Source organism: Rattus norvegicus, chromosome 19, assembly GCF_021556685.1.
Source record: "Rattus norvegicus strain SHRSP/BbbUtx chromosome 19, alternate assembly SHRSP_T2T, whole genome shotgun sequence".
Taxonomy (NCBI): Eukaryota; Metazoa; Chordata; class Mammalia; order Rodentia; family Muridae; genus Rattus; species Rattus norvegicus.
Genome location: NC_141552.1, coordinates 66,400,359 through 66,428,214, shown reverse-complemented (window position 1 = coordinate 66,428,214; position 27,856 = coordinate 66,400,359). Strand labels below are relative to the sequence as shown.

General features: G+C 52.2%; 3 protein-coding genes across 15 annotated transcripts in view; 2 read left to right on the top strand and 1 right to left on the bottom strand.

The window, feature by feature from the left end:
• The window catches only part of Fanca (FA complementation group A), a 58,213-nt gene extending 57,892 nt beyond the window's left edge, over window positions 1-321 (top strand). Inside the window, 1 exon segment of the mRNA NM_001401252.1 lies at window positions 74-321. Within this exon segment, the coding sequence (NP_001388181.1) occupies window positions 74-181 (108 nt within the window). The 3' untranslated portion in view covers window positions 182-321.
• On the bottom strand, window positions 207-13,737 carry Zfp276 (zinc finger protein (C2H2 type) 276). 2 transcript variants are annotated; one of them, NR_197205.1, is made up of 11 exons: window positions 13,056-13,737; window positions 11,967-12,270; window positions 11,642-11,688; window positions 11,113-11,553; window positions 9,753-9,799; window positions 8,606-8,689; window positions 3,600-3,710; window positions 3,456-3,531; window positions 3,043-3,160; window positions 926-1,025; window positions 207-854 (listed from the first exon to the last, which is right to left on the bottom strand). NR_197205.1 is itself a non-coding variant. In NM_001012058.2 (11 exons), the coding sequence occupies exons 1-11, from the start codon at window positions 13,258-13,260 to the stop codon at window positions 590-592; spliced, it is 1,830 nt and encodes a 609-aa protein (NP_001012058.2). In that variant the 5' UTR covers window positions 13,261-13,737; the 3' UTR covers window positions 207-589. The 2 variants fall into 2 exon arrangements, 1 of the variants encoding a protein (NP_001012058.2); NM_001012058.2 differs by having other exon boundaries at window positions 9,721-9,799.
• Window positions 13,725-27,452, top strand: Vps9d1 (VPS9 domain containing 1). 12 transcript variants are annotated; one of them, NM_001107440.3, is made up of 15 exons: window positions 13,725-13,941; window positions 15,261-15,336; window positions 17,702-17,791; window positions 17,879-18,038; window positions 20,529-20,640; window positions 20,729-20,791; window positions 21,614-21,666; window positions 21,765-21,852; window positions 22,020-22,105; window positions 22,624-23,108; window positions 23,722-23,851; window positions 24,109-24,314; window positions 24,586-24,682; window positions 26,021-26,125; window positions 26,606-27,452. In NM_001107440.3, exons 1-15 carry the CDS (start codon window positions 13,843-13,845, stop codon window positions 26,697-26,699), a joined length of 1,944 nt encoding a protein of 647 aa, NP_001100910.2. In that variant the 5' UTR covers window positions 13,725-13,842; the 3' UTR covers window positions 26,700-27,452. The 12 variants fall into 12 exon arrangements, 6 of the variants coding, with proteins under 6 accessions (NP_001100910.2, NP_001401867.1, XP_087450835.1 ...); NM_001414938.1 differs by having other exon boundaries at window positions 17,699-17,791; XR_015643399.1 differs by having other exon boundaries at window positions 13,826-13,941; window positions 23,726-23,851.
• The last annotated feature ends 404 nt before the right edge of the window (window positions 27,453-27,856 follow it).

Sequence of the window (27,856 nt, the reverse complement as noted above, 5' to 3'; positions counted from 1 at the left end):
CTAGCTCCTGATCTGAACAGCTTACTCGGGCTGGCCCGGGGCTGTACACACTAAGCAATGCATTTTCTCACAGCTGCTGGCTGGTCGAGGAGACTGTGACCCTGAGGTGAGCAACGCCCTCCAGCAAAGGCAGCAGGCTGGCCCCAGCTTTGACCTCTCCCAGGAGCCTCATCTGTTCTGACGGCACCGGTCTCAGGCACCAGCCGCACCTTTGTGAATAATTTATTGCAAGCATAACATGGAGTTCTTGTTACACTAGAAAGTGGATTACAAATCTCCTCGACTGCTCTGGTTAGGAAAAGAGAAATTAATTATTCATAATCTGTGTCTGGCCTTATTGTTCGGTGTCCATAGGAAAATAAAACTGCTGGTACCACAGCGGGTTGAAGTACACGCTCTCAGCCCGAGAGAGGTGCCCTCCACCATATGGCTGCTGGCTCTGTGAGTGGGTGTAGCACGGGATCCAACAAGCAAGCAGAACTGTGCCAGGGGGGGAGTGAGGAACGTGAGTGGAACTGTCCTTGACCTCACATCACGGCTGCGTTCCAGCTGCTCCACGTCCAGCGGTCTGTCCGCCTGCAGTCAGTCCTCAGGTCGGCTCGGGCTTCACAGCCTGGCCCTCCACGGTCCCAGCGAGGCTCAGAGGCCCAGGTGGTGGCTCTGCTTCCAAAGGCAGGGCTTGGGTCTGGGTCAGAGGATGGACCATGGACATATGCACGTTGAGGTTGTGGGCTTTTTCAAACCGCCGGCCGCACTGGTCACAGGCGAAATCCAGCTCAGTCTCTGCTTTGTGTTTGGTCATGTGGTACTTGAGGGACGCTCGTTGCCTGCACTGGAACCCACAGACCTCACACCTGGAGGGCAGAGGCAGGTGAGGTAAGCTGCACCTTGTCCCAGGCATAGGAAGTGCCCAGCCCACACTTACTGCAGTGGCTTGGCTCCTGAGTGGCGCATCTGGTGGACAAGAAGGTGCTTCCGCTGCTTGAAGGTCTGCCCACATTCGTCACAGATGTAATTGCGTACCTCTGCAAGACCAGAGCGGATGTGAGCACCAGAGCCGGCAAAACCCAATCTGCTCCAGGGGAGGTGATAGTTATCACTGTTCTAAACAACACGAGGGTGTCCCCAGGCGGGGGCCTTTGGGAACCCACATGATTTAAAATGAAAGGCAATTCTGATATGGAGAACTTCACTAATAAGTTCCTGACTGAACAATGGTGGCACACGCCCACGTCCCAGCGCTTGGGAAGCAGAGACAGGTCGATCTCCAAGTTCAATGACAGCCTGGTCTAGGGAGCAAGTTCTAGGACAGTCAGGATTACACAGAGAAACCCTACCTCAAAAAACCAACATTTCTAATATAAACTGTTTTCATTATAGAAGATTTCCAGGTTCCTCAGAACACTGTCACATGGCTAGGTCTTCACCACAGAAATTGTGCGTTTCAAACCTTTTTGTTTGTTTCTGAGCCAAGATCTCGCTGTGTAGCCATGACTGGCCTTCCAGAGAGATATGCCCAGCCTGGCCTGTGGAAGCACAGATCTCTCTAGAAGTCGTCCCAAAGTGAGGCCCCAGACAGTGCAGAGAACGTTTCTGGTGGAGGGAAGTGGTTTGATGCACTTTGGAAACCAGCTTCTCACACTCGTCAACAAAAGCTTTAGCCACATCAGTATGGTGGCTCACACCTGCAACCTCAGTGCTCCATGGTTCAAGACCTCTGCTGTATATCAGACTCGAGGCCAGCCTGAACCACACGAAACTCTCAAAAACAGCAAAAGCCATGGAGAAGGCTCAGCAGGTAGAGTCTTGCCTCCAAGACTGAGGACTCCATCCCAGATCCCACGGGGTAGGGTTGACGCCTACCAGCTGTCCCGTGCTCCGCACACGTGCCGTGCGTGCCGTGTGTCCCATGCTCTGCATGCGTGCTATGCGTGCCGTGCGTGTTTCCATCTATACACCAGGGCTGCACAGCACTAAGCACCAATTGTTCCAACCCATGCTGCCTACACCTACAAAACGCCTGGCCTCTTCAGCTAAACTACTGAAGAGTGTATTTCACCTCGTTTTGTTTTTTGAAGCAGGCTTCTCTGTATAGCCCTGGCTGTCCTGGAACTCTTTCTAGACCAGGCTAGCCTTGAACTCAGAGCTCTTCCTGTGTCTCCCTCCCAAGTGCTGGGATTAAAGGCATGGGCCACCACCATCCTGCTGTTTCCCCTCTGCAGAAAGCGGCTGCTCTGTGCACTGTGACAGGCTACAGAGCTGGACGACCTAGACCAAAGGGAGTTACTCTAGCAGGAGGCATGCCCAAAGGCTTAGCAAGGACAACTGACATTCAGCTGGATCTCATCACAAAACCAAGTAAATGATCCATCAATAAAATGCCTAAACGGTAATGTGAAAAAGATTTGTGTGTGTGTCATTTATATAAACCCCAGAAAAATTTAACAGTCTACCTGAATGAATGCTGCCAATGTTTCCTACATTTTAGATGTGGGGCGGTGTGCCATACAGCAAGTGTGTGGAGATCAGAAGGCAGTTCTTCACCATGTAGGTCCTGGAGAGATCAACTCAAGTCATCAGACTTGACAGATGCCTTTACCCACTCAGCCATCTTGCCAGCTCTAGTGTTCTGTTTTGTTTTGGGGAGTTTGGGGTTTTAAAAGGGTTTCTTTGTATAGCCCTGGTTGTCCTGGAATTACCTCTGTAGACCATGCTGGTCTTGAAGTCACAAAGATCCAGCTGCCTCTGCCTCCTAAGTGCTGGGAGTCAAGGTGTGTGCCACCACTGCCTAGCCCTAGTGTTGATTTTTAAAGGTGAATTCACAAGAGTACTAGAATTTCTGTGATCTCAATGCTGAAAAGTTGCTCAGACTTAAAAGGAGTGGGTACCATCAGGAATTCAACAGAGAGGAGGACTCCAGCTTGTATGTGGATTCAGAATACCTAAGTGGCACAGAAGCACCTGATCCCAAGCTTCTGGGTAGGGTTTGTCCCCCTGGCTGGGTGCCTGGGGTCCACTGACGGCACAGCCTGAGACAGGTACCTGTGTGGATGAGCTTCACGTGTCGCTGTAGGTATCGGTCGATCATGAATACCTTGTTGCAACCAGGGTGTGGGCAGGGCCTTTCCCGGACCTCCTCATGGTGCTCCTTAATGTGCTTCTGGGGGAAGAAGGGACGAGAGACCCTGTGATGAACACATCCCCCCCAGAAGACCCTGCGCAGTGATCCGAGCAGTTGACAACCGACTACTGGAAAGACAACTACTTCCTACCCTATACTGCTGGCTCCTTTAAGCCAGTGTCATAGAGCAAGGGGCTGACTCCACATCCACTAGGATCATGGGAATCTACGGAAATACCCGGTGCCTCCAGCAGGTTCAGGCTAATACCCAGGGAAAGTCAGTCAAGCATAGCCCACCCTGAGAGCAGCTTGACTGAGGATACCCATTCCTCACCTTCATGCCGTCAGCCCCCCGGTATACAGCTGTGCAGCCCTGGTAAGGACACTTGTAGATGGTGGGCAGCTCCTCCCTGTAAGGCAGAGCATATGTGGAGGTGCTGACACAGCACACAGATGCCCCAAACTGCAGCCTGCTCACCTCTCACAGCGGAGCTTTTTCTTCCATCCAGGCTTGGGGCCTGGCTTCTTTCTGATTTTGGGCTCTTCAGGCCTCTTGGCTTCTTTGCCTTCACTCTTCTTACCAGAGACCCTGGGGGCAGGAGGACAATTTAGTGATGCTTTCGTTTTAAATCTCTATTTGGAGTTGATTCGTGTCTCTTCCTGCATCTAGTTTCCTCCAAGCTTTCCTAACTCGGTTGCCTCTGTGCAGACTGAACCTCTTCTATCACTAGCCATCCCAGTCAGCACAAGCCTGGGTGGGTGGGGCCTGAAGCGACACCTTGGGAAGGGTACACAGCCCAGAAAGCAGAGCTGGTGGTTGTGTGGAGCACACGGACTGTCACATGACCATCACATTTTTAGAATTGCAGTCCTGTGTGCTAAGCCCCCAAATCAAGGGATGGTGATAGGGACAGCGGTAGAGAATTCTGTCAGTTCTGTTACAGATCACCTCGAGCTAGAAAGGGGCTCAGCACACCTGCTGAACTTGAGGTTCTGTCAGGCACCCAGCAGCCGAGGGCGTGTTTCCAGCCCCAAGTCTCATTGTATTTCATATACAAACAAGGAAGAGTTCAAAAAGGGGCTGGAGAGATGGCTCAGCGGTTAAGAGCACCCGATTAGGGGTTGGGGATTTAGCTCAGTGGTAGAGCGCTTGCCTAGGAAGCGCAAGGCCCTGGGTTCGGTCCCCAGCTCCGAAAAAAAGAACCAAAAAAAAAAAAAAAAAAAAAAAAAAAGCACCCGATTACTCTTCCAGAGGTCCTGAGTTCAATTCCCAGCAACCACATGGTGGCTCACAACCATCTGTAATGAGATTTGATGCCCTCTTCTGGTGTATCTGAAGACAGCTACAGTGTACTTATATATAATAAATGAATAAATCTTTAAAGAAAAAAAAAAGAGTTCAAAAAGGAAACAGCACAGTGTTGCATCTGACAGCTTCTGGGCTAACTCGAGAGCACTGCTTGAGGCAGAAAGCGTGAGCTCAGCCCACACACCGAGGCCTACCTCAAAACAAGCAGACGTTAAAGTCACCAGCTTCTGTATAGGAAGTGTTGCTCAGCTGTGACGCAAGAAGAGACCAATGTGCTCAAGAACGTAGATCTGTGGGTTCGGTCCCCAGCTCCAAAAAAAAAAAAAAAAAAAAAAAAAAAAGAACGTAGATCTGGTCCACCCTCCCACGTCTTTTTAAAATGTTACGTGTGGGTATTTTGCCTGCATGTGTGTTCAGGCTCGGAATTGCTCACGGAGGTCAGGAGGGCGTCAGAGCCTATGGATCTAGAACTATAGATGTGTGAGCTGCCGTGTGAATATTGGGAACCAAAACCTGGTCCTCTGCAAAAGCAAGAAAGACTCTTAACTGACGAGCCGTTTCTTTAGACCCAAAATATAATTTCTAATCAGTAGTAGAAGCAAAGCTAAGACCCTGCCTCAGAGAGTAAAGAAGAACAGAAGGCTGGCGAGTACAGCTCTGTTTTTACTGAGCACAAGCAACAACCTGGCTTCATTCACAAAAACCTTGGCAGGGCCGGGGGAATAGAGCACACTGGAATTTCCCACAAAACTTCTGGAGACACTGAAGAGCCAAACAAGGTATGTCTTGGTGCTGTCTGTGAGGCAGGATCTCACAGTCTAAGCTGCCCTGGTAATAAAAGAGGTAGCTCAGTGGTTAAGAAGAGGACCTAAGTTCCAGCACTCAAAGGGACCTGACAATCAGCTGTGAGTCCAGCCCGGGAACCCAGCACTCTCTTTGATCTCTGAGGGCACAGATAAACACGCAGGCCAACGCCCACACTCATAAAAGAAAGCTAAATAGATCTTTTAAAAAATAGTAAAACATGGGCAGTGATGTCTCACGCCTTTGATCCCAGCACTCGGGAGGCAGAGGCAGGCAGATCTCTACATTCGAGGCAGCCTGGTCTACAAACAGTTCCAGGACAGCCAGGGCTACACAGAGAAACCTCATCTCAAAAAACAAAAATAAATTAATATTAATAATAGCAATAAAGCAAATGGTTAATTTTTGAAAGCTAAGGCAGGCATAATGGTCCACATTTTAATTCAACACTCAGGAAAGAAAGGTAAATGGCTCTGAGTTTGAGACCGTCCTGATCTTCACAAAGTCCCAGAGCAGTCAGGAGTGCATGATGAGACTCCATCTCAGCGAGAGGAGAAAGAGCTGAGGACGATCTATCACCTATAACTCAGCACCCGGGAGGGCAAGGCCCGCCTGAGATCACCAAACCCTGTCTCAGAAAACAACAAAAGCTAAGTAGCCCAGTACGGTGGCTCACACTACTCTCGGGAGACTGGAGCAAAAGGATCAGATTCTCAAGTCCTGCTTGAGTAACAAAGGGAGGTGAGCCCAGTGTGGGCTACATGGGGAATTCTAGATCAGAGAGAGCTATATATAGCAAGACAGTGTCTCAAACAAAACACCTGAAAAGGAAGAAGAAATCACCAGGCTACAACATGTACACTATTCCACTTGTCCTTGTCTGATAACTGTCCAGTGTCCTGGCTGAGGGGGTGGCCTTTTCTGACAGTAACTTCCTTATACACTAGACTGGCTGGGCTTAGAGCAGGTAGCTCTGAAGTCTGTGCCATGTGTTTCACAGGTAAACACTTCCCATCCTATGACTGTGCTGTCCTCTAAGCCTGCTCAGGAGGACCACCTGACCAGCCAGAACTGTAAAGGCTGAGAGGGTGCTGAGGAGGCAAATATGTGAGGAGGAACACAAGTGGGTTTCTTGAGGTCCTGTTCTCAAGGCCTGGAGACCGCAGCACAGATGCTGCCGAGCGCTTGCTGCATCTGCAGAGGACCCAGGTTTGGTTCCCAGCACTCACATGATGGCTCACAACCGCCTGTAATTCCTGTCCCAGATTTGATGCCCTCTTCTGACCTCTAAGGGATCCAGCATGCACTTGGTACACATACATGAATCCAGCACACCCACATATACACATTTAAAAAAAAAAAACTATTTTTAAAACCTCTGGCTTCAGCAGTGGTGGTGCACACTTTAACCCCAGCACATGGGACAGGTGAATCTCTGATCCCAGGATAGCCAGGACTATATGAAGAAACCCCGTCTTGAAGAAAAAAAAAAATTCGGGGCTGGAGAGATGGCTCAGTGGTTACGAGCACTGACTGCTCTTCCAGAGGTCCTGAGTTCAAATCCCAGCAACCACATGGTGGCTCACCACCATCTGTAATGGGATCTGATGCCCTCTTCTGGTATGCATGAAAACAGGGACAGTGTACTCACATAAAGTAAATAAATCTTAAAAACAAAATAACAAATCTTAAAAATAAGTATTATTAAAAGAAAGAAAGAAAGAAAGAAAGAAAGAAAGAAAGAAAGAAAGAAAGAAAGAAAGAACAGAGGGAGGAAGGGAGGGAGGGGAGAGGGAGGAGGAAGGGGGAAGGGAGGGAAGATAGATAGATAGATAGATAGGCAGGCAGGCAGGCAGGCAGGCAGGCAGGCAGGCAGACAGACAGACAGACAGACAGATTCTCTAGCGGGGCCTTAGGAAGCATTCAGGCCAGTGCGTATCATGAGCAGCAGATGCCCATATCCACTGATACCTAGTCCTACCTCCTGCAGAGTACAGTTTCCACTGAAGTAACACACTGTACTAAAAGTTTGTTAAAATGTATCTCACGTGTCCCACACACAGTACATTATGTTCACCTCATGTCTTGGTGACAGGACATGCACAACAGAGCATGTGTTACATCTTGGCAGAGCAACCACTTCCCCTCTTCCTGAAAATGAAACCCACTACCCCCCAATCTTAGGCTAGGCCCCCAAACCACCTACCGAAGTGGCTCAAGGGAGAAGTCACTGGGAAGAGGACAGGGAGTGCTTACGGCAGCACAGCCTGCACTCTGGCCACAGGTCCCCCAGCCAGGTCTCCATCCTGTGACACCTGCTGAAGTGAAGTGGCTTGCTTGGTACTGCATCAGACTCTGATCTTTCAATGTCACCTTTATTTCTCTTCCTCTTTCCATAAGGAATATTAGAACTTATATTAAAAAAGAAACAAATTCTTGGGTTTCCTCAGCTGATAGTGTGGAGCCCAGAGCTGCCTGCACTTTGGATTTTCACTCTGAACTGGGAACCGCTCAGATACTGGCAATGAGGTAGTTACTAACTAGCTATTGGGTATGTAGTTCTTGGGACAGGGCTAGGAGGACAGGGGCCCTAGTAAAGATGAATTCTGTCTCTCCTCCTTAGAGTCTTCTGTTTTCTTGGCGAAGGAAAGGGAAAACCAAAGAATGACTGCTTTAAGGAGTCAGAGCCAAGGGCCACCCTGAGACGAACAGTCACAAGGCTCGGTTCCTGGGCTTCACAGAGACAGGATCCAGGGAACAAAAGGGACAGCTGGAGTAAGACCAAGACATGCTCAGGGACACACCAGGAGCAGGACCAGAAAGAACTACTAAGAGACCCCCTAAAATCGGACTGTCTTACCAACAGGGCTGCCTGCTACCTCCTGATACATACTTAGGCCAGGTCGCCAAACCACCAGGAAGAGGATACAAAGATCAAGGGGAATCCTAGCACATTCAGTTGTTCATCTGGCCTTTCAGACAGACATTCTGATTCACTTAGAAGCCAGTGAGATAGCCCAGCAGGTAAAAGGCTCCTGCCACCAAGCCTGACAACCTGAGTTTGATACCTAGGACTAACATAGTAGAAATGGTTCTCTGACCTCCTCCTTCTGTGCAACACACACACACACACACACACACACACACACCACTAAACAGACAAAAACACAGTAATAAATAAATATGCACATGAGAGAAACAGACAGACCGATCGGGGCAGAGGGAGAGGTCACTAGACTTGGGCGATGAACCAAAGAAAGGATGGGCTTCCATTCTCCATGTTTCCACACCTCTTAGTTTCATGTGCACCATGGCTAACCTGTAAACGACCCCCCCAGAAGGCATAGGCTTAGACAGGGCTATATTCTTACTTCTTTTCTGGGTAAGGCTCAAAGGACTCATCCGAGGACTGTGGGGTTTGCTTCTTATCACTGTCATCTTCACTCAGGACGTCTCTAGGAAAGATGAGGGAGCCTTCAGCAAAGAACTGACTGGGTAGAGCATACCCAACATGGCCTCCTGTCTTCAGGTACTTCAGACCCCATAGTCCATGCATCGCTTCTGAACACCTCTTAAGAAATCTGAAACCCCCAACTCCTCAATCTGCCCTCTTAGGAGGACAAGCCACTCACTGGAACCTAACAAACTGGTAGCCTTCTCCCTGAAGCCACTCGTGCGGAATACGGGACCCCAAACTCTCAAAGAGCTTAGTTATTTACAGCAGGGGAGAGTGTGAAGATTTAAAGGAGATTCAGAAAGTGACTGTATCAGCCATCAACTGTGAACATAGGGTTATGACCTTGTCCCTAAAACATGACTCACTGGCCTCTGGAAGGCAGAAAACAGCCAGTCTAGCAAGCCTGCTGTTCTCCTAGACAGGCCTCCGGCTATCTGGTCAGGGTAGGGTCTGCTACAGGCAGGCTAAGAGCCCAGCGACACATCTGGTCCTCACATGAGTTGTGGGGCAAAACAGAAGGGGCAAACGCCCCTGAGTAGTTCTCAGCCCAGAGCTGAGAGACCCACTGACCCCTTCCAAGGGAGGTCTGTCCTCTCCTCACCCCGCACAGAGCTTCTGCTCAACATCACTACCCCAAAGGGCCTGGACCTAGCATCCTCTGATCTAGTGATGCTGGCGCTAGTACAAGACTAAGGCCTTTAAAGCAGCAGCACAGGTAACGGCACAGGACCAACTGGGGCAGTGTAACGAGGCAACCCCGACTGCTGTGGACCAACTGGGGCAGTGTAATGAGGCAATCCCGACTGCTGTGGGTCGGAATGGAACGGTGCTCCCCCTGCAGCACGCTTCATCTGGGCGCCTCTACGGCCAGAAAGCCAGAGGCCTCAGAACAACCCTGGCCACTCCTCTCCTCCCCACTTCTGAGAAGGAGGGAAGGCAAACATGCCAACCAGGGGTAGCAGCTCTAGAGAGGCTGAGTCTGGTTTTGGAAGGAGAAATTTAGGCTGTTTAAACCCACTCTTCTCTCACCCCTCAGAAAGGTCACTGAACTCGTCTTTTACCCGATCATCCGAGGTTGAAGATGGAACCTGCTTCTCACCCAGTTGCCCTGGCAAACAAAGAACAGGCTCTGGTTACCAACAATGAGCACAGAAAAGGCCTGTAAGGAGGCGATGCCCCCGCCTAAGGACACACCTTCCTTACTGGGGCCAGCAGGCCTCTGGCCTCAACTTCCTCCACTCTCACCCCCGACACTTGCTCTCTCAATCTCTGCTGTTCTCCTGAGAATGGCCCACTCCACACAGTGTACAGCATTTGACAGGATTCTGCTATCAAAACAGTTGTGCATTCTAAAGTCTGGGGCATCCTCCTAGGGCCTTGCCTGGAGCCTTCAATCGCTGAACCACATGGGTGCCTACATCTTTAATATTTTAAAGTTATTTTTATGTGTATGACTGTTTTGCCTGTGTATATCCCTGGTGCTGGCAGAGGCCAGAAGAGAGCCTTGGATCCTCTGGAATCGGAGTTAAAAATGGTGATGAGCTACCATGTGGGTCTAGGGAATTGAACCAAGGTCTTTTGCAAGGGCAGCAAGTAGTGTTCTGAACTGAGCCGGATCTTCAATCCTCCTCCCTTTTTTTTTTTTTTTTTTTTTTTAAAAAAAAAGACAAGGTCTCTCTATGTAGCCTTGGCTCTGCCCTGGAACTCTCTATGTAGACCTGGCTGTCTGGTCTCAAACTCACAGCAATCTGCCTGCCTTTGCCTCCCCAAGAGCTGGGACTAAAGGTGTGTGCCACTGTGCTTGGCAGCCGTCCAGCGTGTTTAAAGAACCCCAGTGTGGAACTGCAGGTGGGAACAGCTGAGCACCCACAATTGGCCATGAATCATATGAAGGCAAGAGGCAGTCAGAAGCTGCCCCAACTCCCCTAGCACAGTGCTTAGGAACAGCTGCATCCCACCCACAGCATGTCCCACAGAAGGGCCAGTCAGCAGAAGAGGCTACCACACTATGGTAAAGTAGCAGCCTCTTTGTCTGCCTCCTAGTCCTGCAGACAATAGCCCCATTCTTCTCTCTCCTCAGTCCCCTCAGCCTACAAGAACCACCAGTGCCCTCTGGCCTAAGGGCAGGCTCAGAGGAAGACTGACATGACTACATGAGCAATGCCATTACAGAAACTGGTAAATCAGAGGCCTACTTGTGAAGAAACAGTGTCAAGACAGGCTGGTAGGGCCACCCTACTCTTAGGTGTTGGAATAGCACAGGTTCTATGGGAAAGGCGCTGCGACTGGATCCTCGTCTCCTGCTGCCAGCTGCCTATACCATCATCTCTATGCAAACAGTACAGAAATCCACTGTCGGCTGCTGACAGCCTTGGTCGGAATACTGACTCCTGCTCTAGCATAAGCCAGAGTGCTGCTTACCTGGGGCCTCACTGGGAGCCAAGTTTGGCTGTATATAGGGGCTTAGCCCAGGTCCCACAGAGTCTCCATGTGAGTGCAGCAGGGCCACATCCACACTGGGCAATGTCTTGGTCTCAGATCCAACTTGAGTTTCTCTGGCCTGGCAGAGCTGAGAGGCAGCTCCAGTGGGGTCTGACGCTGAGCTCTGGGCCAGCCGTGGTGCTAGTTCCTTTCCCCATTTCACTGCTAATGCACTGTCCAAAAGGAGAGCTCTGCAGCCGGAGTCTGTGTCCATGGTGAAGTCATGGCCCTGGTCGCAGCCCCACACAGCCTGGATGACGCCGCAGTACTCAGAGGACAGTGTCCTCTGAAGGCTGGGCAGACACCCACAGTTGACTGCATGCTCATGCACCCAGCCCACCAAGCCGTGCAGACACTGAGGGCTCGAGGTGATCAGATCAGCTGAGGAGAATCAACAGAAATGTCAGTCTCATGGTGGCCAATGCTAGGCCCAACCTGAAATGCCCACCCTGGCACGTATAGCACTCACCCATACATGCTCCCTCCTCTGCCACTGTGGGAGGCTGAACACCGACCCTGCAAAGCATCAGTGTGGCCACAGTTTAGGAACCTCTCAAAGTCACAAAGCTCCCTAGTTGTCGCCCCCAGGGCCTTTGTTAGCTGCCCTGTTCCCTCTCTTCTAATGAACTCTACACCCTCAGATCTCTGCAAACATTGCCACCACAGCACCTCACTGTAACACCATGAAGGGCTTATACTAGTTTTTGTCCACCCCAAGTCACTGCCCTAAGTCAACACCCAGAACACAAGGTGACAAACCCCTAAAGATCCCAAGAAGTCCAACAAGGGCCTACTTTGTACAAGGTTTCCGCTGGCCAGCTGGGGAGACATTGACTCTCTGTAAGAAGGACCTGAGAAGGCTGTGGCACTGATAGAATTGGGTGTAGCAGTTCTTGCAGACAAACTGAGGCAGGGCTGGGTCCTGGTGCACAGCAACACCCAGCAGACGCTGGAAGTCCCTGATGAAGACACGCTCCCCTGGGGACAATCTCTCTGAGGTCTCCCCAGGCACTCTCTCAGAGATGCTTCGGAGGCTCCGTGAGGAAAACTTCCCATGGCAGAGACGACAGTGCCCCATGGTGAGAGTCCGGCCTGCTCCTGAGCAAAGAAGCAAATGTGACGTAAGTGAGGTACTTACGTGTGAGGACCACACTTCCCCCTGGCCTTCTAACACTGGAAGCAGAGAAGTGCCTGCACTGGGCTTCCTAAACCCACTAGCAGCAGGACTCAGGAGCGGGCCTTCCTCACTGAACATTCCATTTCCAAGAACCCCAGAGGCCTCCTCTGAAGATGGAACTTGACTACTGCTGGATCGTCCTAATTCCGAAAATGAGCGAGCTGCGCCTCGAGAAACTAACTCACTGCTCATCGATGCCCGCTGACTGTCTTGTCTGCAGTGTGTACAAGATGCCACCTCACAGCCCCTAGTGGAACTAAAGGACGGCTTATACAGGAAATCCATTCTCAAATTAAAGAACACCACACGAATGCACTTGATGCTGTTACTCTAACCAACTACTGCTTGTTCACAAACTCGCAGCCACACAAGGACCAAGCAGTTCAATTAACTCAGTACCCACCACGGGTTTAGGTTATGGGCCTGTTTTAAGCATCAAGAAACTAGGGTTCAGAGAAGTTAAGCAATTACCCTAAAAGTACCTAGCACGAAGAGCAAACTTGAAGCCACGCCTGTGTACCTTCAAATCTTAAACACTAAATAGCAGCGACACAGAGCAGGAAAGGATCGGCTGTCTGACCGACAGAAGGAAGGGCTTCTTATCTGCAGTAGAAGCCAGAGGGTCGGGGTTCTCCGAAACTGGAAGCCTGGTTTGCTCTCAGAATCACCAGGCTGGCACTAGGGCCAGAGGACGCCTGGCACCCACCTGCCTCGTCTGTGCCGTCCTCGCCCGTGTCCCCGCAGGAGCGCGTCGAGCCCCAGCTGAGTTGAGGAGCCGCCCCGTCAGCGCTCGATCCGCCGGTGCGAGAAGGGCGACCCCGAGTCCGACCGCTTCCACAGCTGCTGCCCGAACTCCCGCGCTGCCGAGCTATTCCAGGAGACAGGAAGCGGCCGAGTCGGTCCCGCTTCATGGCGGCAGCCGCCACTTGATCCCCGCTCCGTGCTATTCCGTGTGGCTCGGCTCACTGAGTTCTGCTAGAGCGGACTTAACTTCACTCAGTCCCGTTCCGCTACACTCCGCCGCGCCGTTCGGCTCCGCTCGGCTCCCCGAGATCTGAGCCTGGTGAACGAGGGGTGGAGCGAAGTGGGGAGCGGCCCAGGAGCCACAGTAGCCACTGCTGTGTCGAGAGCCCAGAGTTCTTAGGGTCGCTCAGAACTTGCGACTGGCCCATAAAGGAGGAGCACCCGGGAGGGTAAACTGCCTCGAACTGACGCACGGGCTGTGGCACTTAGAAAACCTCAAAACGTGAGGTTCTTTCCACCAGTCTTCTCGTCGACACTCAGAGTAAGTCCGACAGAATAGCTGACAAGACCCACCTGACCCCCTCTAATCGGTAAACCCAGTTCTGCGCGGCGGGGCGGGGCCGGCGGAAGTGTATCTGGGTCCCTTCCGGCGGTGCGCGGCTCCCACAGCTCCTTCAGCTGCGCACTCCGCGTTCCGGTCTGGAAGCGTCCGCCCCGCCCCTGCTGCCCGGCCTCCCCCGCCCGGCGCCATGGCCGCTGCGGCCGGGGACGGCGCGGCGAAGCCACTGCAAAGCGCCATGAAACTGGCCAACAAGGCCATCGAGCTAGACACCGGCAACCGGCCCCGGGTGAGACTGGGAGGGGCGCGGCAGCAGCTCCGGGAGGCGCTGGGCCCCTGGTGGGCGAGGGCGGGTGTGTGAGGGGATCGACGCTCCCGACGCGCGCGGCCACTTTGTGACCCCGCCCCGAGGCTCTGGGCCGGGCGGCTAAGGGCACCGAGCTCTGCGTGGACCTCGGACAGCTCAATTCGCACTGGGCCTCGGGTTTACTGTTTAATGAGTCCGTATGAAATAGAGAGGAGGTTCTGTTTGCAAAGGTCCAAGATGTAGGTGACAGACGTGTGTGTGTGTGTGTGTGTGTGTGTGTGTGTGTGTGTGTGTGTGTGTGGTCTTGACACAGTCTGTGTAGACTTAATCCAGAAAAGATCGACTGTTGGCTTATTCGTGATGCTGCTATTCACAGTTGCCTTCAAAGGTCATTTGTAAAGAAAGGCAAACACAAAAGGGGTGTGGCCTGTCACTGAGAATGAATGCTAATTAAAAGGATCGCAACCAGGTAGAAAAGCTGGCCGGACCACTCAGAGCTACCATAGGAGAGGAAGACTCACTGGTTGTCCAGTACCCATTTTAGTTTTCTAGGGCATCCTCACAAGACCAGAGTCCTACCTGAAACCCATTTTTAAATGAAGTGCTGAGTTAATTAAAGGTGGGTAATTTGACAACGAATAAAACGAAACACATATAGACCAGAGTGCATTCTGTCTTGAGCTGTCACAGAGCCCAGGGCAGGTGGGGAGTGAGGGGGGGTGGGTGGTGAGGGTCACATAGTTGAAAACTGGAACTCGGTTCGATGGGCTCCTTTAAGCAGAGGGAATTCTTTTTCTCTTCACCTAAGCCAAAAATTGAGATTGACAGATGAGCCCATATCCTTCCCTCAGATTTCAGGAAGTGCTTTTCATAAGACATGGAAAGAATACTAGTCTTTCAGTTGCACAGGAGGGGGACTTTGTTACACAGAGTGGAAAATGGTTTTGCTACTGAGGCCGCTCTCCCAAGCTTCCTGACTGAAGCCAGGCTCTTTCAAGTGGTGGAGAGGAAGACGCTGAGAGGAGAGGTGTGTCCATCTGGGAACGCCTCAGCGCAGTGTTGAAGGAATTCTTTGATTTTTGTTTCTTTTTATTTTTTTCCCCTTCAAGTGTAGACGGTGGGGAATATTCCATCTCAGTCCTAGCTGAACCATCACTGAAGCCTAGAAGGAAGTCTGTCAAAACAAGGAGCAGGCACTGTTGGTCCTGCAGTTTGCACATGGGCATCCCCCACTTGGCAGGTATGATGCAGACACTTGTCACCACTAGCCTGACCACTGTCATTCTCTCCCCTGCATATAGGAAGCGTACATGGAATACCTGAGGAGCATCCGCTACATCTCCCAGGTGTTGCTCGAAGACGTGGAAAACACTACAGGTATTGCCTTCAGACTTGCTACTCCACTCATGATGGCAAAATGGTGGGCTCTTCCCACGGCCTTGCCCACCAGCCAGCACCGATGAGTGTATTCAGACGAAGGGAGGAAGCTGTTTCCTCTTCTTCTGCACCCTGAGATCTTCCACAGGTCACCTGTTTCTTTCCAGCCTGGTCCTTCTCATTAGCATATGATATCATTTTGTAACATGGTGGCATTGCTCTGGATTAGGGGATGGATCATGCAGTGGGCCCAGACACTGCCTGGCTTAGTGAGGGTTTGTGTTCCTGCACAAAACATCATGTCCGGGGCTGGGGATTTAGCTTAGTGGTAGAGTGCTTACCTAGGAAGCGCAAGGCCCTGGGTTCGGTCCCCAGCTCCGAAAAAAAGAACCAAAAAAAAAAAAAAAAAAAAAAAACATCATGTCCAGGAAGCAAGTTGGGGAGGAAAGGGTTTACTCAGCTTACACTTCCACATTGCTGTTTATCACCAAAGGAAATCAGAACAGGAACTGACACAGGGTGGGAAGTTGGAGGCAGGAGCTGATGCAGAGGCCATGGAGGGGTGCTGCTTACTGGCTTGCTTCCCCTGGCTTGCTCAGCCTGCTTTCTTATAGAACCCAGACCACCAACCCAGGGATGGAACCACCCACAATGGGCTGGGACCTCCCCACTTGATCACTAGTTGAGAAAATGCCTTACACCTGGGTCTCATGGAGGCATTTCCTTAAGGGAGACTCCTTTCTCTGTCATAACTCCAGCTTGTGTCACGTTGACACAAAACGAGCCAGCACACTGCCTCAGGGTAGTTAAGAGTGAGCTGCGCAAAAATGGGGACATTGCCAGCAAAAGTGCATTTAAAAGTCCTTGAGGAGGAAGTAGTTAAAGCAGCGCTCTGTACATCTTGGACGGATGTGGAAGAAAATTTTGGGAACCTCTCAGAGCTCTGCCCGGCATTGGGAGGAGCAAAGAGCTTGGGTGTATTATGAAAGAGAAGCCAACTAGACTTGCTAGGGTCAATGGTGAGCAGCAGGGGATGTTCCAAGCAGATGAGGGTAGAGGTCACATAAGGGAAGACACAGTGATTCTGCTGTGCTGCTAGGGCTGTAGCTCAGGTGGGAGAGCCCTTGTCTAGCATGCATGAAGTCCTGGATTTGTCCCTGGCACAGCATAAATTAAGGTGGTAGCACAAGTCTGAAGTCTTGGCACTTAGCAAATGGAGGCAGGGGAATCAGAAGTTTGAGATCATCACTACATAGTGAGTTTGAGGCCAGTCTGGGCTACATGAGACCCCGTCTCAAATTTTTTTAAAAAGTAGAGAATTGCACTGTGAGTGTGTAAAGTCTGAGGCACAAGCAGCCCACTGGACATAGGAACACAGGGATTGCTACTGGCACCAGGACTAGAGCCATATGCCCTGGGGGGACAGGGGTGAGAGGCCTAGGAGTGAGAATGGAAGTCAATGGCACGATCTCTGTGACTAGCTGGTGACTTGGGATGGGAGAGGATACGTAGAGTCTAGGGGGGTGACTCTAGCTTCGATTTCTACCATGAGGGTGAAATGGCTGCCTCCTGTGTCCCAGGCAGAATCTCCAGAGGAAACTTAAGTAGTATCTTAGAGGATAGAAAAAACTTGGGGGTTGGGGATTTAGCTCAGTGGTAGAGCGCTTGCCTAGGAAGCGCAAGGCCCTGGGTTCGGTCCCCAGCTCCGAAAAAAAAGAACCAAAAAAAAAGAAAAAGAAAAAACTTGGAATGACCTGCCATCGTTAACAAAGTAAGGACAGCCTAGGGGAATCTGGGTGTTAAAATGGACATGGAATAGGGGGAAATGTAGTTTATGAGGCATTTGTTGTAGGGGGCGGGACAGGAGAATGGGTGCAGGAGCTTGGAGGACTTAGCAGAGCATGAAGATGTGTGTACTGATAGAAGCGGGCCCACGGGAGAAGGGAGCAGCACAGACACCAGTGGGTCGCCTGTGAGAGACGTCCATGGAAGGTGGATGTGCTCATTGTAGCATCTGCAATGGGGCAAGTCTGTGGTACAGCCAACTAGTAGGTGGTGGCCAGGAGATTCTGTAACACCCATGTCTCTGTGCAGTAGCCATGAGAGCTGCATGGCTATCCCCAGAGGAGCTATGATTGCAAGCAGGTCCAGTGAGGACTGCAGGCCCGACCTACACACTCAGGCACCAGAGAAGGGCAAGTCAGTGTGATGCGTGGCTGTCAATCACATGTGCTTGCCCTGTCCTGAGCCATGGCTCCAAGATGAATATGAGTGACCTTGCCTTGCTTTCATATTTCCTTGTTCTTAGTCAGCACGTGAGTCACTGTGGAAGGACTAACCATCCCCCATGTTCCTTCCCTAGAAGCTGGGGAAACCGTGCCCCCTGAGACCTCAAAGATGCTGAAGCTGGCTGAACAGTGTCTGGAGCGGGCCCAGTCAACAGCTACCAAACTTGGTGGGTACCCAGAGAGGAGGGCTCTTGGTGCCTGCTTTGTGGGCTGGTCCCTAGCCTGCTGACCAGGGTGCTGTGCATGCCTTGCAGGGAAAATATGCCTGAAGCCAGCCATACCTGCAGCCCCTCCCGTGCCCTTGCCCAGCCGACACCGCCGAGTGTGTTCAGATGAAGGGGGGAAGCTCTCTCCTTTCCTGCCCCCTGAGATCTTCCAGAAGCTGCAGGTGGCAGAATCGCACAACTCTAAGAAGTAAGATGGGCAGGGGGGGGGATGTGCTGACGCCGGCGATGGGTTTGGAGCTGGACAAAGTGAGCTTCCCTTGGAGCATTTGGGTCAAAGTGGTTCTCAGAGTAGACACACCCCTTGCCTGACAGAAGCAGGTGCAAGCTCTCTGAGGGAGGGCGTGCCTTCCTCTTTCAAAACGTGGGTGGCAAACAGACATAGCCGTATAGAAGACAGGAGTGCTGAGGTAATGACGACAGAACAGACCTGTGCAGATTTCAGGTAGTTACCAGGCACAGGCCAGACAGCATGGAGGTTTGTTTAGAAATACAGAAAAAGGGCTGCAGAGATGGCTCAGTGGTTAAGAGCACTGACCGCTCTTCCTGAGGTCCTGAGTTCAATTCCCAGCAACCACATGGTGGCTCACAACCATCTGTAATGGGATCCGATCCCCTCTTCTGGTGTGTCTGAAGACAGCTACAGTGTACTCACATACATTAAATAAATAAATTTAAAAAAAAAGAAAGAAAAATAAATACAAAAAAAGTTTGAAGAAACCTGAACAAGAAACTATGGAATCAAAGCTAGCATATAAAAAAATGGAGTCAAAATTAATAATTTCTATGAATATTCATAGAAATAATGAAAATATAATGCCAGGGCTGGAGAGATGGCTCAGCGGTTAAGAGCACCCGACTGCTCTTCCAGAGGTCATGAGTTCAATTCCCAGCAACCACATGGTGGCTCACAACCATCTGTAAAGAGATCTGATGCCCTCTTCTGGTGTATTTGAAGACAGCTACAGTGTATTTATATATAATAAATAAATAAATCTTTAAAAAAAAAAGAAAGAAAATATAATGCCAAAATTTATTTGGGGGGGGGGGGCTGGAGAGATGGCTCAGTGGTTAAGGGCACTGACTGCTCTTCCAAAGGTCCTGAGTTCAAATTCCAGCAACCATATGGTGGCTCACAACCATATGTAATGAGATCTGATGTCCTCTTCTGGTGTGTCTGAACAGCCACAGTGTACTTATATATAGTAAATAAATAAATCTTTAAAAAAATTATTTTTTTAAAACCAGTTAGGGGGTTGGGGATTTAGCTCAGTGGTAGAGCACTTGCCTAGCAAGCGCAAGGCCCTGGGTTCAGTCCCCAGCTCCGAAAAAAAGAAAAAAAAAAAATAGGATGTCTGACACCTTCGTCTGGCCACCTTGAGCACCAGGCACATATTTAGTGCCCAGACATACGTGCGGGCAAAACACCCATACACATAAAAATAAAGTCACAATTAAAAATAAATAGAAACTATTTAGGTAGTTGAGAATGTGGCCTAATGGTACAGTGCTTCCTTAGCTTGCACGAAGCCCTGGATTGGACCCCTAGTACTCCGTGTCATCCCAGTACTCAGCAGGTGGAGTCAAGAGGATCGCAGGTTCAAGTCCACCCTTGAGCTACCTATTGACTTTGAGGCTAGCCTGGTCAGAGGTGGCAGCGTATGCCTGTCATCCCAGAATGTGGAAAGTGAAGGAAAGAGAATCCTGAGCCAAGGCCTGTCTTAGCTATATAGCAAGTTCACAAACAGCTGGGCTATAAAAAAAAAAAAAAAAAAAAAAAAAAAAGGGTCACCGCCCGAGTGCATCTTTAATCCCAGCATTTGGGAGGCAGAGAGTTCAAGTCCTGCACTACAGAGTGAGTTCCAGGACAGCCAGAGCCACACAGAGAAACCCTGCTTCCGAAAAGAAAAAAGAAAAAAGTGCATAGCTGAAAAGATAAAAAAAAAAAAAGGAAAAAAAATCAGCAGGCAAAAGATAAAAATGCAGATGTCATAGAAACAAGACCAAAAAATAAGAAGACAGAAGGCCTAGCATGTTCCTTGAAGCTCTAGAGAGAGAAGAAAGGCAGTGGGGGAGGGGACTGTTAGAAGACGCTACACAGAGACAGTTTCTTACACTAAGGAAAGACACCAAGACACAGGCGCAGAGAGCTCAGTGAACCGGGCGTGGATGGATCAGGCCCTGTCTCACGACTCCCGAGGTACCTGCACCCCACTTGCTCCCCAAGCCCCACCTGTCTGTGTGTGGCTTCAGCACTGGGGCCCATACAAACCTCGCCTCAGTCCTTTCCGTGCCCTTTTGTCTGCTAGCACTGGAAGCTGAATAGACACATCTCTCCTTTTGGCGGGTTGCAAATGGACCTTGCTGTGTGGCCCCTGTAGTGACTTCCAGGAGTTGCATTTTGTTGCCACAGATACGTAACTTATTTCCGTACAAATCCAGACGTCCTGCTTCTCTTGAGAAGCCCCAAGTCCTAGCATTACAAACACCTCTGTTTAGGCACCAGATCTCTAGCCTGCCCTAGATCAGCCTTCTGCATCTCCTCTCTGCCTCCCCACCGTCTTTTTTCCTCTTGGTCTTAGAACAAGGTCTAGAGGGTGTAAGGATGGTTGCTTGGACCTCTAGAACATTCCTAGACTTGACTTCCTGTGCCCGGAAAGCAGCTTGTTGTTATTTATAGGGAGCTAACACCACTGGAGAAGGCCTCCCTACAAAACCAGAAGCTGAGGGCCACATATGAGGCCCGGATGGCCCGTCTGGACCCCAGCCAGGCCATGCAGAAGACATCACTGGTGAGCAAGGTCCAGAGAGGAACTGGTCTGCTCAGAGAAGGGTCAAGCCAGTTGAGGAACGGGCCTTACATCCTCCTTTTTTCCTTAGACTCTGTCTCTACAGCGGCAGATGATGGAGAATCTGGTGATCGCCAAAGCAAGAGAAGAGACAGCATCCTTACAGGGAGATAAGAGTGAGGTCTTGAGCTGAGGGTGGAAGAAGGGCCAGGTGCCAGGTGGGTGAGGGCAAAAGCCAGGTGTCAGGTGGGTGAGGGGAAGAGCCAGGTGTCAGGTGAGTGAGGGGAAGAGCCAAGAGTCAGGTGGGTGAGGAGAAGGAGACAGGTGGGTAAGGGCAAGAGACAGGTGGGTAAGGGCAAGAGCCAGGTGTCAGGTGGGTGAGGGGAGCCAGGTGTCAGGTGGGTGAGGGGAAGGGCCAGGTGTCAGGTGGGTGAGGGGAAGGGCCAGGTGTCAGGTGGGTGAGGGGAAGGGCCAGGTGTCAGGTGGGTGAGGGGAAGGGCCAGGTGTCAGGTGGGTGAGGAGAAGAGCCAAGTGTCAGGTGGGTGAGGGGAAGAGCCAGGTGTCAGGTGGGTGAGGGGAAGAGCCAGGTGTCTGGTGGATGAGGGGAAAGGGCCAGGTGGGTGAGGGCAAGAGCCAGGTGCCAGGTGGGTGTAGGACTATAGGCCTTCCCAGCAGTGAGGCAGTGTCCCCTCAAGGACATGGCCTTAACCCTTCCTCCACTCCTGAGGACCTAGTTAGGCTCGGCCGTCCTGTTCTCCCCACACTTGTACCTTCCTGAGTAAACCCCTTCCTGAACTAATGGCCGCTCTCCTGGCCTTGTTCTGGGTGAACTCATCTCTAGAAGGCACAAACAACCTTACCTGCCTAGACCCTTGGGACATGGAGTGCACTGGCGAGTGTGGAGCAGATGAGGCACAGGGCAGGGTGGAGGCCCACTCAGGTCAGACACTACTGGCCCTTGACTCTGTTACCGTAGCTGCAGCGGAAGATGGAGCAGCGCCGCCTGCGACTTCAGGAGGCTGCCAACAGGTATGGCTCCTCCCTGATGCATAGGCATGCTGGTGCACCTGAAGGGGCTCCCTGGACCCTTAGGGCCATCCCCACTCCCAGCTTGCCTTCCTCCTCAGGAGGTTCTGCAGTCAAGTTGCTCTGACCCCAGAGGAGCGGGAGCAGCGAGCCCTGTATGCTGCCATCTTGGAATATGAGCAAGACCATGTGAGTCGACTCCCACCGGCCCAAGCAGGGGGATGGCAGCCTTGGGATCACATGGGCCTATAGGACTTGGTTCCTTCCCACACCCCAGGACGTCCCACACAGCCCTTGCAGGGAACCCTATCGTGGAGATCCAACGGTGCTTTCCTCCAAGGTCCTCTGTCCTGCAGGACTGGCCAAAGCACTGGAGAGCCAAGCTCAAGCGGAGCCCAGGGGACCTGTCGCTGGTGACCAGCCTGGTCTCCCACCTGCTCAGGTATCCGTTCACAGCCCACCCCCAGCCTAAGGTTCTTCCTGCTGGATGCTGGGGGAAGAGTTAGAAAGACGGGAGATCGGGAGATCGGGGCTGGGGATTTAGCTCAGTGGTAGAGCGCTTACCTAGGAAGAGCAAGGCCCTGGGTTCGGTCCCCAGCTCCGAAAAAAAGAACCAAAAAAAAAAAAAAAAAAGAAAGAAAGACGGGAGATGAGTTAGAAAGGCCGGGGCTATTACACGGGTCCCACTGCACGAGCAGGGAATGCCAGAGGAGTGTGGCAATTTTTTATACAGATGATGTCACAGATGAGGGCATAAGGTGCAGGTGACTGAGGTCGATGAATAAATATTGAGGTCAGATTTCTAAGCTTCAGGCTAGAACGTAGGTTGAAGTACTGCCCAGCTTTGAGGGTGGCTGCTATGGTACTCACTTTTCTTGGGGTGAGGAAAATGTGTGGGTATGACAGGTGCCCACCTGGGCCGACTCCTGAGGGCCATCTTGCCTGCTTTTCCCCTTGCAGCCTTCCTGATCACCCCATTTCCCAGCTCCTGAAGAAGCTCCAGTGTGCAGTATACAGTGCACTGTACCCTGTTGTGAGCCGGGCTGCTATCTGTGCTGTGCCTGCCCCAGGCAGCTGCTCCCTGCCCCCAGAAGCCAATGGCCTCCTAGCTCCTGGGAGCCGGCGACTTCGGTCCTCCCAGAGCCTCTACTGCATGCTCTCCCCCTCAGAGCCCAGTGCAGCCCCGAGAGCTCTGGACGGACCTCCTTCCACACCTTCTATCCCCATACTCCACTCAGGCACCCTGGACAGAGAGGCAGATGGCAGCCCAGCAGGGCCCTCCTCACCCCTGGTGGGTGCTTTACCCCACCTGCCAGACAAGGACAGCTCCTTTGAGGACCTGGAACAGTTTTTGGCTATGTCTGAGCCACAGACCCCAGGAGCAAAGAGGGAGCCCTTGCTGGAATGTCTGAAGAGCACAGTAAAGGACATTCACAATGCCATCGGTGAGCCTGCAGGGACCAACACAGGACCTGCTCCAGCTGCACCTGCCAGCCCTCAAGTGCTGCCCGGGACAGCAAGGATCTCTGCCCACCCACCCACAGGAGCCAGCATTCAGCCCAGAGGAGCAGGCCCTAGCCTACCTTAGTGCCTCAGACAGTGGGCGGAGCCGGTGTGGGAGCTGGGGATGCGGTGCCTTTGATTACAAAGGTGGCCTGGCTGTGCCTACTCCAAGGCTTCTAGGCATTATATGAGCCAGAGGAGGCCTTAACAGCCTGGGGCCTTACTCGAAACTCTAAAGTTTCTGGATTTGTGTAAATTTAGAAGCCAGTCCTTTCAGAAGGGGTCATCCACCCCTCCCTTTGGCAGATCCTTTAGCTGCTTGGGAGCCCAAGTCAACCTCAGGGAAGAAGACCTAAGACCTGGCCCCAGCAAGGGGAGGGTTTGAGAGGCTGAGCAAGTAGGGTGACCAGGTAGAACCCCAAGGCCTAGGTGCTGTCGCTCAGCTCGACAGGAGCTGGATCTGGTGACCAGGGCACCTTGACTTGAACTCAGAGCTTCTAGAGTGGTGGGGCAGGCAATAGCACATTTGGACATTCCACACTCTGCTCCTGGCAGACAGACTGCTCTCGCTGACCCTATTGGCCTTCGAAAGCCTGAATACAGCCACCTGCAAAGACCGCTGCCTGGCATGCATCGAGGAGCCCTTCTTCTCCCCACTGTGGCCCCTGCTGCTAGCCCTCTACAGGTACTGTCCCCAGCCTAGCTTGACATCCCCATGAGCTGGAGTCCCCATCTTAGTCTCCCAATGGCTTGTCCGATCCTGAGGCCATCCTCAGGTGTTGCAAGTTTGCTCTGTCCACCTATCTGTCTAGGGACACTCTCTCTGTTTGTTCAAATACCTGAGCAGCTCTTCTCGGACAAGTGCCAGAGATCCCCAGCTGTAACCCTGCATGACTCTGGAATGTGTGTCTGTGATGCCTGAGCCTGGTCTCTCTGCTTTAGGAGTGTGCACCGTACCCGGGAGGCTGCTGTGAGCAGGAGCATGGAGCTGTACAGGAACGCACTCCCTACAGCCCTTGGCATCCCCACCAAGCTCCTCCCATGCGTCCCTGAGGCTCAAGCCTCCACCTACCCCTACTGCACTGCAGCCCAGGAACTGGGGCTGCTGGTCTTGGAGAGCTGCCCTCAGAAGAAGCTGGAGTGCATCGGTGCGGGGATCTGAGGGCCCAGAGGTTTGAGAGGTGGAAGGCGGGGCATACCTTCCCTGCTAGCCTACAAGCCCGTCACTAAGCAGATACGGGCAGTGCCCTTCAGCTTTCTCCAGTCCTGCACTGTCAGGAGAGATTGGGCAGTACTAGGAGACTACTGGATGTAGGAAACACCATAGTCTCCCGCACAGCGGGTCCTTCAAGTCTTCCGCCCTTGGCAAATACTCTTTCACTATGTCACACCCGCTGAAGCCATTTTTCTGTTCCACAGTGCGGACTCTGCGGGTCATCTGCATCTGTGCAGAAGACTACTGCCGTGCCCAAGAGGCCAGGCCTGAGGGTGGATCCCAGCCCCCGGCTGCTGCCATGTGAGTTCAGAACGGGGCCAGTGTCTGGAGGTATGCTAGTATGTGTTCCTACTGGGACTGGCCGAAGAGGACCCTGGTGGCCCTGCTTCACTTAGAAGCCCCAGATCACATCACCTCAGAGTACAGCTCATGTCTACCAAAGACTTGGGATGGAGACAGGGCAAGAAGGACTCTCACCCCACAACCATGTGTCCCAGTTCATCTGGACAAGCTGCTATTCTAACGAGGCCAAGAAACTCTAGGCGTCCCGGGTCCTGGTTTAATTGGTGAGACAGAGCTACTCTGTGAGAAAGACCTGCCTGGAGCCCCAGGGACATACAGAGGGAGCAGGGAAGGTGCACTCTCAAAGTGATGCCCCTTTTCTGACTAGATCTAGCATGAGGGCTCCTGGCACATCCAAGATGGGGCAGATTCTTCCCACCCAAGACACAGCCCCAGGCTCTGCAATGCTTCAGCCTCCGCCTCTCCTCAACTCAATCCTTTGACCTGGGGTCAGTGTCCCTCATGCTGCTTGCATGAGCTCAGACCTTTGAACCTTGTCCCAAGGACCAGGCTCAGCCTGGACACCTGCTGGCAGGCCGAGGGGCTGTGACCCTGGCCTGTACCTGGAGCTCACAAGTAAACATTAGAGCCAATGAGCTCACCCACAAGTAAATACTAGAGCCAGTGAGGTCACCCGTGCGGAGGAGTTCAACCCAAGAGGAGGAGGGCAGATGCCTCTCACCCACTTTAAGGTTGGGTTGCTATTCATCCTCACCACAGAGCCCTCCACCGCTGCCCTCTTTACCCTTTCTATAAATGAGTTCCCTGGCTAAGTGTTTGCAAAGCCATCCCTAACGGGGGCTATCACATCCCTGTGGCTGGCAGGACACTGAGCAGGTGCAGCTGCTGTGTGGAGCCTTCCTGGCCCATGGGGAAGAGGTCAGACCCAGGCCATAGCCTCAGGTTCCAGCCTCAGGTTCCAGCTGTCCCCGTGCTTCTTGGCTCCATGCTCTTCCAAGAAGCTCTTCTCGTATACCCTAGCTAGTGCAGCTAAACCTCTCCTGAGGTGAGCAAAGGGCCTAGGGCAGAGGTGATCACTTTTCAGTCTCGGACATTTGCTCCTAAGCTTCCAAAAGCATGTAAGTTCACAGCCAAGTAGAAAATCAGGAGACCATACTGCATCCTGCCATTGTGAGTGTTATTTGGGCCCAGTATTACCATGGCTAGGCAATCTCCTGGGCTTGTGGGGCATGGAGTACAAGAATTGTAGCCTGCCTGACCAAGATGGCTCCAGAGAGCCACAGCAAGTGTCCCACTGGGCCCTGGCCCCACTGACCTCTCTGCTTTGCCCAGCAGTGGTGCTGATGACTTGCTGCCCATTCTGTCCTTTGTGGTGCTGAGAAGTGGCCTCCCCCAACTAGTATCAGAGTGCGCAGCCCTGGAGGAATTCACTCATGAAGGGTAGGAAGGAGCCCATGCTAACGGGATTAGGAGGCTGGTGTGGGGGAAGGGTCTCTGTGGGAAGAGCTGGGGACAGAGCAGGGGCAAGGAGGACAAGGGAACCTCATCCCCATTACAAAGCAATGGCTATGATAGGCTGTGGGAACTGTGGGGGCCGTGGCCCCACCATCTCCTTTAGACAGCCGTCTGAGATCCAGCCCTGCACAGGATACTCATCCCCATGCTCGGGAGCCTTCGGAAGATCCTCTGTGGGAGCTGAAGGCTCTGGGCAACATCAGCCTAGGGTAGGGCAGTGTGCACCACAGGGCCATCGCAGGAGCAGGCCTGGCAGTGGGGAAAGGCCTGCCCCAACCCATCTCCCTAACAGCTTCACCTATGGCCATGTCATTGCCCAAGCAAGAAGGGAAGACGTTGTCCTCTGCAGGACCCGGCTGTGCATCTGTCCTCTCAGTTGACATGTGGCTTTTCCCACTTCCACAGGTACTTGATTGGAGAAGAAGGGTACTGTCTGACATCACTGCAGAGTGCTCTGAGCTATGTGGAACTTTTGTCCCGGGGACGGCTGGACAAGTAGTGGTGGCTGGACCTCACAGACCAAAGGAGCCACAGAGCCTCCACACTGTTCTTTGTATCTGGTTTGGGGACACCGGAGGCCAGCCTGCTGTGGTGGTAATCTAGCTTGCCCACCTTCTTTACCATAGATCTGACCTGGAGGCCTAGGACAGTGCCTCTTGGCAGGACATGGCTGCTGAATCAGGCTTGCTCTGTCTTGAGCCTGCCTCTCAAACCCCATAGGAGAAATCTGTAGCTGCTGCTCCTTGGGGAGCCTGCAACACTGAAGGGGCTCCAGTAAACCTGATGTTCTTGTGGACACTGGGCAGCCCCTATAGGGTACCAGCAGAGAAATGGCATTGGGAGCCTTGCCAGGCCAATCTGATTTTACCCCCCTCCAGTCTCCTGAGACAGCCCGTTTGTGTGAGCCAGTGTCTTGTTAATAACAAGTGGGCTTTACCCTGCCCCCGAGTGCGGGTGTAGGTAGTGTGAGGCTATGCTGTTTATTTACCAGGCAGCAACTGCTCTGTTCGCTTTTGCTGGCCCGGGTATCACTGCACAGGCCCGGGATGTGAGCCTTTCTCCTACCGAGGTCCAGGACATCCTGCCCTGGGCTGGTCCTGGTTGGGGACAGTGAACTCCATTCAGGACACTAGCTAACAAATACAGTTGAACAGACTCTTCGGTGTCAGAATCTAAAGCTTAGCCCCTGGACTGATGTCTCCCAGTGGCCACCAACCAACTCAGACTAAAATAAAGAAGTCACTCCATCTAAGTCCATGTGACTTGTTCCTTTACCCACTCACTGGGCAGGTAGGACTCAGGCAACACAGACAGCTTCTGCTACTCCTCTAGAGATCACAGCTGACAGGGTAATGAGGGGCCACAGCCCAAACCCAGACCTTCTGCACAGAAGCAGTATCTCCCCAGGGCTGTTCCCAGCCAGAAAGTTGTGGACTTCCCCTTCTGGGATAGCAAGTGTCTGCCGGGTGTCATTAGGAGGGTTAGAATTGAGTCACTACTGCAGTCCTGAGCCCACAGCAGTTCCCTGAAAGTGTCTGAGTCATCTTCATCCTACCCAAACACAATGGAATGTCCCACAGTGCCATCCCATGTGTAGGGACACATAGTGATGCCCGCCCTGTGATTCTAGTGGGTCCTATGGTGATGCTGGCATCC